General features: G+C 35.8%; 2 protein-coding genes across 5 annotated transcripts in view; one reads left to right on the top strand and one right to left on the bottom strand.

Annotated features, from left to right (window-relative positions):
- LOC149779972 (putative tubulin polyglutamylase TTLL9) overlaps window positions 1-4,389 on the top strand; it is a 96,716-nt gene extending 92,327 nt beyond the window's left edge. For all 4 annotated transcript variants that reach the window (XM_089936692.1, XM_089936690.1, XM_089936689.1 and 1 more), the window contains one exon: window positions 1,695-4,389. In XM_089936692.1, the coding sequence (XP_089792818.1) occupies window positions 1,695-1,765 (71 nt within the window). In that variant the 3' untranslated portion in view covers window positions 1,766-4,389. The remainder of the gene's footprint in view (window positions 1-1,694) is intronic.
- A 145-nt stretch (window positions 4,390-4,534) lies between these two features.
- LOC149779970 (inositol 1,4,5-trisphosphate-gated calcium channel ITPR2-like) overlaps window positions 4,535-14,219 on the bottom strand; it is a 290,413-nt gene continuing 280,728 nt past the window's right edge. Inside the window, exons 67-70 of the mRNA XM_089936693.1 lie at window positions 13,552-13,629; window positions 13,064-13,183; window positions 12,313-12,450; window positions 4,535-11,366 (exon numbers count right to left, since the gene is read on the bottom strand). Of these exons, the coding sequence (XP_089792819.1) occupies window positions 10,806-11,366; window positions 12,313-12,450; window positions 13,064-13,183; window positions 13,552-13,629 (897 nt within the window). The 3' untranslated portion in view covers window positions 4,535-10,805. The remainder of the gene's footprint in view (window positions 11,367-12,312; window positions 12,451-13,063; window positions 13,184-13,551; window positions 13,630-14,219) is intronic.

Below are 14,219 nucleotides of genomic sequence, written 5' to 3'. Positions count from 1 at the left end.
CCAAGTGTTTAAACATGGTTGACAGGCTTACCAGGCCAAGTGTTCAGGCATGGTTAACATGCTTACTGGGCCAGGTGTTCAGGCATGGTTGACAGGCTTACCAGGCCAAGTGTTCAGGCATGGTTGGCAGGCTTACCAGGTCAAGTGTTCAAGCATGGTTGACAGCTGCATTGTCCAGGTCAGAGTACAGCCAATATCTGAGGTCTACAAAACAAAGTGGAGAATCTTTGCAGTTGGAATTGCTACGATTCCAGCTGTTGCGTCTAGAGTACAGTGGTAGATTTCTTATTTTCCTGTTTAAATGTTCAGGCTATAGTGCAGCCCAATCCAACACACTTGAGTTCAGTAACAGTATGACTATTGATTTGGACCTACATCTTTCCAATCTTGTCAAGTATTTTGGGATGCAGAGATCAGTATCTCATTCACTAATCTCATCCGTGTTGTGGGGTTTGTCAAAAACCCATTATGAACCACTTGGTGTTGCTTATTTTCATGAACCTTGCCTTTTCATGAACTGTTTTCCAGCTGCTCTTGAAAAAGGTTCTTTACAGTTCAATGGCAACTATTCGTGTTTCTTTCATTTGTTAACTGGGGGTTTTTTTTGGTGACAAGCCAGATTTCTTTAGTAGCTCTGAACCCTATAGAGACTCCCAGTATTGTACCTGTGGTGGGGATGATCAAGATAGGCTTCTCTTTCAAGTTAAGGAACTATGATTGTATTTGGCTGCATCAAAAAGTAGAAAAAAGGGTAGGAAGCATGTCTTCCTGCCTAGTGTTGCTGTATGTGCCTCTTTTAATCATTCATCACTGGAAGATGTTATGAGAACTGAGTTTTGGCAGCCCCTTCCTCCATTTACCTTTGGTCTTTGGTGCACCAGAGCAAAGGCATTTTTTCAGGGGCCCAATCGTTATGGTACAAAAATTCACCCCGTTTTCTGCCAACTAACAGTAGCAGACACCCCTACTATACAGGCAAGTATATTTTTTTAAAACCACGTTTTTGAAGTCATCAGCTTCCTTTTGAGCTAGAAATTCAGCAAGGCAATAGCTACAGGCGACGTATTACTGCTATTAAAATGTATTGGAGTGGGGAGGGGTAAACTAATTTTAATAATGTAATACTTACCTGTCACTATTTCAAGATTCATTCCTCCCACCCCATGATGATGATCCAAACATAGTCTGGGTCTTAGTCAAAGAGGAAGACTATCCCCCTTGAGCTGATGACTTGTAGATGGAATGGTTTTTAAGATTTCTAGAATGTAACATCTAATGAGAGATTGGAATCATGAACTCCAATGAGGGTGCTCTCATCATGGAAGAATTAAGCAAGGCAATAATGACAGGTATTACATTATTAAAAATATTTTTACACCCTAACAAAAAAATATTGTCATAAAAACTAATTTTTGGTAAATGCTCATAATTATAACAGTTTACTGATAAATACAGTCAAAATATCGTCTCAAAATGGAACTTCCCCAGATTGTTCTTGCTATATTGTTTTTACTAAAGATGCAATTTCATTAATCCTTAGTCATAGATTAAGCAAGTTTCAGCATTAAGTGATGGCTACATTAAGATGTATTTTAAATGTAGACGAATATATATTAATACAACATGCTTCTTTTTATAACTGGCTTGGCATTAGTAACTGATTTTCATGTGTTTTGCATTATACCTATTTCCAGGGTGCCACAATGACAGAAAGAAGCAGTTAAGAGAGATTTACACCACTGCACAAGCCATGAAAAAATCCTAGCACATCAGCTGTTTAGATCTACCTTAATGATAAATATGATAATCTTGGCTGTGATTGGTCTTTGCCATCTAAAGTGCAGCAATACTCAGTGATCATAAATAATATTGACCTTGATTTTAAATTGTGCTCAAAATATGAGGGCCCCACTGGGGGTCTTTGACCCATCCGTAATGTCAGAGAATGTGATCAGTATTTAAATGTCAGGGTCCTACTGTGAGTCTGACTCATTTGTAATGTTAGAGAATGTGATCAGTGTTTAAATGCCAGGGTCCTACTGTGACTCTTGGACTCATTTGTAATGTCAGAGAATGATATGATCAATGTTTAAATGTCAGGGCCCCACTGTGAGTCTTTGTCTCATTCGTAATGTCAGAGAATGTGATCAGTGTTTAAATGCCAGGGTCCTACTGTGACTCTTTGACTCATTCGTAATGTCAGAGGATGTGATCAGTGTTTAAATGCCAGGGTCCTACTGTGACCCTTTGACTCATTCGTAATGTCAGAGAATGATGTGATCAGTGTTTAAATGTCAGGGTCCTATTGTGACTCTTTGACTCATTCGTAATGTCAGAGAATGATGTGATCAGTGTTTAAAGTTTATAGCACCTAGCCCTGGTATTAGATTCGGTTAATATCATATGAAAGCACAGACACGATTCTGTTGTTCTAAATAATAAAGTATGTGTACAGGAATCAAGTTATGGCTCAATATGTAAACTAATATTCCATTTTTTTATGATTGTCTGAATATATTATTTATATAAATAATGCTAATGAAATAATGCTGATGTTTTATTATTGGATGCTAAAGCCCCATTGCTGCAATTATGTGCAAAAAGTCGTATTTTGCCAAGTCATTTGAATAATACTGAATCTTGAAAGATATTATTCCTAAACATCACTGGGTTCCTTTAAAATGGGATAATAGTGACGCTTCATCATCTTATGAGCTATGTAATTTCGCAATCCCAAGAGAAACCCCACCATTTTTCACGTGTGTATGAATTAATCCGATGTTGATTGGCGATATCCGTGGGTCAACCTATGTTGGATTGTCATCAGCCCAAGTTTACCTTTCAAAGTATTTTAGCACACCAGCTGATCATTAATATTCACCCAAGTCTTACTTTTATCTAATGCATGCTTTTTCTTCTCATATCCACTTATTAAAAGAAGGATTGCCTCTCTTCATTCCCTCTTGAATCAATTTGTGTAACACATGCAAATGTTGTTATTATAGAGGAAGGATAAGTTCAAGGTATATTTAGAAAGTTTAATGGAATCTATTTTCACAACATCATAATATTAATTTAAACAAATAAATGTAAAACATAGGGCAGTGACCTGTCCTCATTGTTAAGGTACACTGTGAACTATCTGTAACTTTCAATGAAATTTGATATAAGCCCTGTCAATGAGCAATACTTGGAAGTGTTAAACAAAGTGCTTGTCTATTTTTATCTCTTGTGAACACAAAACTTTTAACAGAACTGAGATAACACTACCTCAAACAGTTACATGTGATATACATCATATGAAGAAAATTTGACAAGGGGGGGACAGAAATGGCCTTTATTCAATATAATTTTTTGATGGCATATCCATATCATTGTACATATGGTAACTGAAAGTCCTTCTTGCCAGATTGCTCTTTGTCACTTTGGTCAAGTTCTTTACAAACCAAAAGATATATTATTTGTAACTGTACATTAGCCATATTTTATAGCAGATTGGCATCCTTTACTTCAAAGGTCTTGTACAGTACAGGGATCCTCTCTTAAATTTATTCAAGTTCTGTTGACTGGTTTTGAGAATTTTTTTTAAGGTGTTTATATTTTTTGGTACTGGCTACCATATTTGATGGCAGATCAGCATAACTGATGAGATCTTCAGTCTAAGCGCTGTTCTCTTTAAATATATATGGTACCCAGGGAAGGCAATGTCTTTTTACCAATATATGCAACAGTACTCTGGCTACTCAGAAAGTTAAAATGGATACGACACAAAATTCTGAATTGCATATATGGGTGACTAATCTACATTTGAAATACCTTCCCTGGATCCATTTCAATGGAACAACCCTCATATGCTTCTTGTCCAATTTGGTCAAATTCTTTTTGGCAGTTTTCGAGAACATTTTATTTTACATTCCAAAACAACTGTAAAAGCAATGCTGCAGCCAGAAATTTTGCTATCAGTCTAGGCTGCTATTAAATTTTTGGAATCTCAGTATCAGTCTATGCTGCTATTGAAGTCTAGAATCTCACTGTCGTTCTGGGCTGCCATTAAGTTCTTGGAATTTTATTATCAGTCTAGGCTGCTATTAAATTCTTGGAAAATCATTATCAGTCTAGGCTGCTATTAAATTCTTGAATCTCACTATCAGTCTAGGCTGCTACTAAATTCTTGATGCATTTAGCAAGAGATACAGTGTGTCAGTAATTTTAATTTGGATTTACATTGTAAGTTTTTAATTTTCCAGTTGATTGGATTTGATATTTGGTTAATTTCTACACACTTCCAACTGTTAATTTTGAAATGTTCTCTTATTACCTACTTTTTACATGACAGGCTTGTAGATGTACCTTTTAAGTTCGCTATAAAATGCATATCAAGCTGAAACATTCTGTCTTTGGTGGATTGCTTTCACATTTTCTTTGTTGTTTATTTGGTGATATATTTTATTGTTATTTCATTGCACTTGCAAAACATTATTATATCATGCAGGGGAAATGGAAGCAATAACAAACAAGAAATGAAGACTGAATATACATGAAGTATACAATCTTTAATATCTGTGACATGATAGAAAATATCAGAGACAAGATTATGTATTGTCACATTTGACTTGAAATCTTTAGTTCCATGGTCAACAAAATGACAAGTCTGAAATTGGTAGTTTTGAATGTGAAGAATATGAGACCCAAAAGTGGTTGTTCTTTTCCTCTTCAAATTAACACTCTTACAACTGGGATACAGATCTATGCTGTCTCTCTCTCTCTCTCTCTCTCTCTCTCTCTATATATATATGACATATGGGTGATCTAATGTCTGATGAAATTTTTTGAAATTCTCCTTTCATTTAACATGTAAATAGGACTATAAATATGCAGACTAGTATAACAGACTCTGTCATATTAACTACTAAAGTAGTATTCATGTTTGGAATCCATAATAACAACTACAGTCAATATGTGATTGTATTCTAAGTCACTGGGACATAATCATGCTGGCTGTAGCCTCAGTTTGCAGTCAGTTGTGGTAGCAAAGACTTTATAATGAATGTTGTATATAATAGTTGAAAATTGTATAAAAATTTATGGACATTGAACAATATTGATATTAATAGCAAAAAGCCAAGTAAATAACAAAACATGGCACTTCAAAAATGTTTACTTGTTCTTGGATACGTTTTAATCAAATGATGTCGATTGCATTGCTCATCACAAGAACTGAGCATTTGTCCTGCGATAATGATGTTACAAAATCAGATGAGAAATAGATAAGCAAGACTGATGAAACAAAATAGCTGAAGTGTATACAATCAATTAAAAAAGGCACTAAGTGTACAACATATTTGTTAAAATTTACATCTTTTAATTATGTTAATACCAGCATAGTATCATATGTACAATGTGATTGACTTGGAACATTGTTAGGAAATGTTACAAAATAGAGATACTTTTACACACATTTCTATTACGAAAAAAAAAGAATAGCAATAGGTATCATCTATACTCCCTTGTAAGTCAAACCCAACTGCAAATTGCACAGACCCAGATCTGCCATTGCTTAATGCACTGGCAGATCAAGATCTTTGTTGTTTGCATTCTGACTCAACTTTTAAGTGGGAATATATGGTATCAGCAATAGGTACATCACCAAGGGCCCTCACTCACTACAATTTGCTTTTTCATGAACAGAGGAACTTAATGAAACGACAAAGATTTGAATCTGCCATAGCATAATGCACCTGCAGATCAGGTCTATGTTGTTTGTTCTACTGATGACTCCTGAGAAACTGATCAAACACTGATTTGCCAGTACACTATGCAACAGCAGATCTGGGTCTGTGCAGTTTGCAGTTGGACTTGTAAGCGAGTATAGATGGCATGTTGGGGAAACCCATCTTTGAAGATGGGCATTTAGGTGTCACAAGTCTTCTAGTGATGATGGGGAATGTTTTAAGTCAAATCCAACTATTTTTAAGGACTACTCAGTACAAACACAGTTCATGAACTTATATCAAGTTGATTATCAAGGGCCATAACTCTATCCAACAAGGAGCTAACAAGACAAAATCCATAAAAGGGCAATCAAGGTTTATGAGACAGTGTTCATACCAAACTGCATCATCAGTTGTTTTTTGGTTCTTGAAATGTGCCAGTTACAAGCTATGTAGCCTGTGAGGATATGATGTTCATTGCCAAGGGTCATAAATGTATTTAAAATAAATTCGCTTAAAAAATGCCTTGACTCTTATTTAAGCAGAGATGTTGATAATATGCAACTCACCTACCTAAAAGCATCCAATTATGTGCAAGGGCTTTGGTGGTAATAGACCAATGGATTGATGGAAAAGGTGATCAATATAGGGATTGCAAATCTGATCTGTGGCCCCAACCCGAGTTCCTTTTATGACTCACAGTGGCAAATCTACATATTTGTATTAATTCCCCCTCACCCCAACACACATACACATATTCTGTACCATGAGCATGGGTTCTAATACAAAATTTATAGCATGTGTACTGCTCCTATTAAAAATGTCACTGTAATTAAAAATTTTTGTTCACCTGACCTTTAACCCCTCCCTAGGATATCAGGGGAGAGGCCCAAATAGCATGCCCTTTTTGCTGATGGTGATCATAAACAAGAGGGGTAGGAGTTTTTGCAACCTACAGCTACCAATTTATCAAGTTTGATGAACTTAACACCCAGTGATTTCTTCAGAGATGTGGTTAGGGACCAACAGGTGGAGTATATTGTAATAATCCTTAAAAAACATGGGGGTAACAAAAACCAATTTTTTTTTGTGTAAAATATATTTCTTCCTAATACCCTAGGAAAACTACTATGACACTGCAAACCCAACCCACCTACGTGGCAGTTATTTCCTGAGCCAAACTGTGTAGCAAATTCATTGATCTTGGGTTATTTCCTGAGACTCGGAGTGAATAACCCATTTTTATCCAGGATGAAAGTACCAGTGCTGAGTGTTGATACATTCCCATAGGTGATAGATCCTAGGCTGCGAGATGGTTCTTTGTAAGAATTAAAGCTCCTATTGAAATGATTTTATTGCATATTTTCGTTCCTGCATGAGACAAGAGGAATTGTTAAGCTGAAGTAAGATTTTTCCAAGGATCAAGCTATTGGCTACCCTGGGTTCATAATAAAAGCTGGACACAAAAGGCAGTAAGTAAGTGGGTATCTCTGTACAGATGCAGGAACAGAATGCATGATATTAGATCTTCATAAGTAGTCCATTCAGGCATATTTTGCAAGCTAGATTGGGTTTATACTGGAGTTAGTTATAGTTATGTAATCTAAAAAACCAATTCTTACTGCACTGTGCAAGACGGCATCAGAGTGCTTACAGATGAAGACTTCCCATTCCTATGGCTGATATTGTCTGTAATGCTACTCAAGTCAGTCACTTGACTCAGTAGCAATAACAGTTGAACACTAGTTGGTCTTTATTAATTAGCATGTCAATAGATGCTAGAATTCTGGACCAAGCTGTTGTGGCAACAAGTGAAAGACTTTCTTAACTGAAGCTTGGATGGCAGTCTTCTCTTGTCAGTGAGATATAGCAAAGACAATGGAGTTAGTGAGCATACTTCATCATCTCAAGGGATGGGGCAACACTGTCAACTTGGTACTCTGTGCAATATGAGATGAAACTGGAGAACAGATGTAAATGGGTGGCCTATGCTGCTTGCAGAACATCTTGACTAGGATATGATCACTAAGCAAATATTCACTCTGAATGGCAAAGGCATGAAAATGAAATTAATCCGTATCCTGTGGTGTACTGGGGCACTAAGCTGGGCACTGGGTAAACTGAGTGGCCTGTGGCTGAGCCATGAAAGTGCTTTGCAGTGGAGTAGGCCAAATAGACAAATACCTTCTGTCTTTTGGTTTAAATGGTAAGATCAACTGTGGTAGTGACCTGTTGAGATCCGAAACATATTTCAGACAGCAGTTTTGATGGAATAGTGCCATTTAATGTTGCATGACATTGTGCCATTATTGTGCTAGGACAGGTATGGGGATATTTGATCCATGAACCAGTTCTTACAGTGCGAGATCACATCTGAATAAGCTTGTTTTAATCTCCATCTCACTCAAGGATAGACAATAAAGGCCTTTCATCCTGCCTTACTCTCGACTGTGGGGATGAAATAGGTGACTTCCAAATGGTTGCTAAGTAAATGCTTCCTTTGGGTGAAGTAACCTCCCTTGGGTATAGAGCACTAAGCCAGACATCACTGACAGTGAGTGCCTTATGGCATCATGTGGGTTAGACTGATCCACAAGAGTGTCTGTATAACATGGGTTTGGCAAATTGGACAAAGATCATTTTTCTGGCAGCTGACAACCATTGATTGACTGGTTGCAGTCAGAGCCATATGTCAGAGATTTGTCATGTCAGAAAAGGCCATCATGATTGGCACGACGTTGACAAGTTCATTTAGTGGGATGGAGTATGGTATGTTTGATCCATGTAGCTGAGATGGTTTGTTTTGATTTTGATCTCACTCAGAGGCAGATGATAAAGCCAGCTGGATGTCAAGCCAAGAAAGGTTATCATAATGCAGCAGTGAGGGAAAAGTCGCAGCTGTCACTGACTTGGATCACTTCATGGGTTGATGAACCATGTGGAGTGTGATGCCAGTCAAGAAGCAAGTCATTCCCCTCTGTTTCAGCATATATACTAATGACATCATCCTTCAAAATGCACGTCTGCTCCTTCCCCTTTAGTACCCCTAATACTGCAGCCCATTAACTTTAGTCAATGATATGTAAGCCTGACCTGTATTGACAGATTGGCAACAGGAACATCCCACTTTACAAACACAGAGAGTGTATGTGCAGAACCATGCACTATGACAATTACCTGTAAAAGAGTGAACATAGTAGCCAATACAGAGAGAATTTTGGAGTATTGCTGTAAATACTAATGAAGTGGATGCTAAAATGTCAATTCTAATAATACAGGTTCCTGTAGGAAAGGCAAATTGATTGCCTATACAAGTAAAATCCTTGAAGTATTGATAACAGTAACTTCTAAGTGGACACTATGATTAAACAATATGGAATTTGAACGTATCTAACCTCGACTGAACTAGACAGCAATATGGCCGAGTTTCTACACAACACCTGCACATAAAATTGCACTTAGGTGCCACTGTTGATACTTAGTAAGTGGATGCTATAATATCAATTTGTAAGATAATGTTACCTGTGAAGGAAAAACCAAATTGAAGCCTATACAGGTAAATCAGTAAAGTCTGCTATGAAATGGATGCTAAGGCTATATTAGTATAGAAAACTTACCTGTATGTATCCAACTGTAGTAGAAATCATACAGCAATATTATACGTCTGTTTTCTTTATCACATACCAGACCTACACATTTTTAAATAAAACTATAGCAATGTGAAGGGACTCTCTAGCAATCCATGCAGGTACATATCAAGGGTGCCTAAGTGGGTGAGGACAGCAAAGTGATGATATTAAATAGACAGATCTTGGTTATCAGAGATTAAAGAAACTTTGGAAATTATACATGAAGTATATTTCCCTTCGAGAAGAATACTCCATCTTACAGCTTTATTGTAGACTCTTCCAGAAATTTTATGTGGATTGTGAGGCCTATCTATCTGTAGTGAGTGTGTTACTTGGCATGAGCAGAACTAGTAACTTAAGTATTCATAAAATGTGGTGCCAATCCCTCTATCAAGGGGAGATCATCATATCTGCCATCTAGGTGGGCAGATAACATTTAGCTTTTTAGTTTTAACATTTTAGCCAGGGAGGCTTCATTTGCAAGGTAGTATTAGTTTTCCAAAGCTGTTATGATGGGGTAATGTATTTGAAGAAATTCAACATGAGGAATATATATTATATTTACATACATGTACAATTCACACTTGATCCTGATCTACTGTATCAAAACGCAAGCGTATTTTCCACTCTATTTTTTAAATTCTCTGAAAATTGCATAAAACAAGAACATGTGTTTCTGCCAGATTTTAGAAAAAATCAACTAGTGTTGGCAGTCACATTACATGAGATACAAGATTCTCACCCGTGGAGTAGATTGATTTAAATGTTAAATTTCTTGCATATACCAAATTATGGTGGCAGTTGTGTTACAAGAAAACACGTGTTTCAAATGGGAAGTAGACTAATTAGAAGTAAAATTCTTGTAGAAATCAACTAATGATGTCAGTGGCATTACAAGAGACACAAGACTGCCACCCAGTGGGAAGACTGCATATAAGGATAATTTTCATAATCCAGATAGATATTGCTCAAATGCTCAATGACAAGCATTGTTATGATGAAAATATACTATACTGATGTGACATTGTCTTCAGACTGAGAAATATATGTATTGGAGATCTTTAATTTTTCTTTAAATTTGAGAAAACTAATTTTTTAGCAAATTAGGTGCTTTAAACATCTTTGTCATGAATTACCTGACCTGTGTACACTTCCATTATGTGACACACATTTAAAAGAAAAGTGTATATATATATATATATATATATATATATATATATATATATATATATATATATATATATCACCATCTTAGATATTTGCATTATCCAGAGACTCTACAGGTATGCAGTTATGCAACCTGGATGTGTAATTCTGAGTCACTCTACAGATGTGTAACATGGATATGTAATTCTGAGTCACTCTGTATCTGTGTAACATGGGTATATAATCTCATAAAATTTACAACCATGTAAGATGGTATAATCCTGAGCCACTCTTGAACAGTTTGTAACTGACAGTCAATTTATAGCTTTGTAGCCAGGGTGTCCTCTTGACTCCCAACATCAGGGGACTCACCATCCTGTGGTGTCTGGATGATTGGGAGTGGTAGCATGCTCGCTGTTTCTCTTATTCTCCCACTCCCCTCCTCCCTGTCAGATATTAGACCTGGGTCAGACATGGAGCCATCTCTCATCAGGTTGTATGAACCATGAGGAAGTGTGCTCTCAGTCGAGTCCCCGGACTCAGACTCGGCATCTGACTCAGATATGAGTCTAGAGAGTGAAGGGGATTTTGACTTTATTTCTTGAGGAAATGATTCTAAAATGTTAAGAAGAGTCACATAACCTTTTTGGTCTCTATCTAAAGATTCCCTTGAATATCGATGTTGGGGTCCAGTTAACAGATTAGATGGATGATGACGAGGCACTAATGTCCCCGATTGACTTCGGGGTATGGGAAGTAAATGTTCTCTTTCTGATTCATGTTCATCCTCTGTTGTAGGAAGTCCAAAGACAAATCGTTGATGCTTTTTATGCCAACGTTTTTGTTTCAGCTTTTCAACTTTACGCTTCTTTTCAGCTTCCTGGAACCAGAATGATAATGAGTCAGTTACATAAATAGAAAAACAAGTGGACCTTCTTGTTTTCATTGTGTACTATTTACCACACAGTTTCATACATATAATTTGAAATATTACGACAAAGCATTTAAATGAAATTAGTACTCTACATGTATTGGTAGTTACTTAGCTTGGTAGTATTAATGTACTTTCAAAACCTCAAAGTTTGCCATACTGATTTGACCAGATAGTTTGAAATATATGCATGTATAACAGTTATCAGTCAATGGACCAAGAAAAATACAGTGTATTAAAATCCAATAAAAAAATAAGCATCTATGGGTCTACCTATTTTATGAATAATTCAAATGTTACAATTTGAAATATACCTATTAATATAAATTCATAGTAAATACAAAGACAGCACGATTGTGTGAAGAGGTCTATAACTTGTTGATGCACGAAAACAAGATCAATACACAAATGACAAAATACTATCCATCAATTACAGATTCAATTAAGGTGGCATTGAAATTAACACAGAAAGAATGAATATATAAAATTGTAAACACACTTATGACAAGGTAGAATTTAATAATGAGTTTGGGTCTCTGCAGATTATGAGATGTTAAAGATAAAATTATGAATATGATGTTGATAAACAGCTCTAAGCTACACATATCGGCCTACAGCTCTAAGCTACACATATCAGTCTACAGCTCTAAGCTATACACATATCAGCATACAGCTCTAAGCTACACATATCAGCATACAGCTCTACATATCAGCCTACAGCCTACATGCTACTTTGTTAAAGAGCACATGTGAGATATGTTTATATAAAACTGCAACCAGGTATGTTTATTATTGTAGAATATAATTCATATTGATTTGGTCATGTTGGAGCATATGTTTGGGTGCATTCAGTCTCTAAGTGAACAGAAAACTGTTGAGTCAACACATTACTTACATCCTCTTTCTGTTTCTGAGCAATGGAAGTTACTTGCTGCAGGAGGCTGTCAATTTTGGATTCGGTGGAATCAATGTCAGTGGATGACAAACAGAGTGCTCTGTTCATTGGGAAAAAATCATAATTCTCCACCTCAATCTGAAAAAGTATTTGAAGGACAATTATAAAGTCAATCATTAGGGGAGAGAGAGAGAGGAGAGAGATGAATATTTAAGTTCTTCATCAGCTAATCTAGATAAATTTGATAATAAAGCAGTTTTTTTCATTAAATATTAGCATACCTATGTTACTTGTGTGGTATATGGCCTTCACCAACCTATTATATTCACTTTTCTATTCTAATTTTAATCTTTTTTAAGATTTCTTTTCTTTCTTGGTAACTTGGCAATATTCTTCAATATTAAGCACTAAAAGCTTATGCTTTTAACCAAAAGCTATGATATTCAAACAATATCAGCAAGAGAGAACTGTAAAAATAGAATCGGCAAATCACTGCATAAATCACAAGGATAAATCTGAAGTAGATCTGCTCCACTAAACCCCATACTGACCCTCTAGTAACAAATATGGAACAGTATGGGCAAGACAAAAACAGAAGTAACCTGGAGGAGAACTGAAAGAAGCTGGAATAACCTACAGTGAACTTACATGGCTGATTAAAACATTTGGCATGGAAGGGAGTTTTTGTGCATCCTCTGTGATGAAAATGACAAGGACTGAGGAAATAATGTAGTAAGAAATGGATACTTACAAGCCTGCTGACATAAAGTTCCACAGCAGTGTAGTCACTTGTCTTCTTATCATTGAGGTGAATAAAGAAATAAATGTAGGACCACTGGTTGTGTTCGTTTCTCACATGGTAATCAAAACCCTAATGACATAAGGAAAGTGATACAGCAATTTTAATGTTGTCTACATATAAAAAGATATCACAGAATTATAAATTAGATATGTCATAAATGAATCAATATGGTGCAATATAAAACTGGTATAATACTTTTCACTTTTAGATGTAATACTCCATATGACACAGCAAAATCTAACTTACCTGACTCTACAAATAATACTGAGAAAATGACTTGTTCACAAACCCTAACTTTAGTGTCAACACCAGAAATATGTACAGGCAGACACATGGATTACACAATGATTTATAATTGTCCATCTGGGACAATTTGTTCAAGACGAGTTCCATATAAAAAGGTCTGCATGATCAAATCACTACCACTAAAGGAATACCTTCCCATGATGCTCAAAGTCATGATTATTTCTGCTGCAGATGAAACAGGTATCTTTCATCTCTGATTCTGCACGCCACTGAAAACAAAGTACAACCATGAAAATCCAAGTTTGAAGTAACATCTCATTTATGTCTTGCATTTTTTATAGTGACACAATTATACATTATATATATTCAAAAACCATTGAGCTAAATCTTGATATTAACAATTAATTTTCACCAAATATGGAAGCAATCCATAATTTTGCTTTTGCTCATATTTAGATTTATCTTACTGAATCATTTCGTGCTGTTATTTAATTTATAAAGAAACAAAAGTCTTAGCTGTAAAAGTCATTATATGCTAGGTTCCAATGTTACAAATATTTAAAAAAAGTTGTACAGCTGAAGTGATTTCAGTAGGGATACTTGTTATATGTAAAATCAAGTCACGATACATCTTGCACAGAGACTATGATTTCCTCAAGCTGAATATTCATTAAAACTCAAGGGAGAGTAGTCCTTGACTAATGAGTCACCCTCTATAAATAAAGCATTATTATTATTATTATTATTATTATACATCTTGCATATCTAGCTGAATCATTAAAATGCATTGCCTATGTATACTTTATAAGCCAGGTAATGTAAAGGCTGGCATTAGACTTCTATGAAAACATCTGCATTG

The sequence above is a fragment of the Sinohyriopsis cumingii genome, chromosome 16, assembly GCF_028554795.1.
Source record: "Sinohyriopsis cumingii isolate HCF-2022 chromosome 16, ASM2855479v2, whole genome shotgun sequence".
NCBI classification, from domain to species: Eukaryota; Metazoa; Mollusca; class Bivalvia; order Unionida; family Unionidae; genus Sinohyriopsis; species Sinohyriopsis cumingii.
Note: the sequence above shows the minus strand (reverse complement) of the source record. Positions and strands in the feature narration are given on the sequence as shown.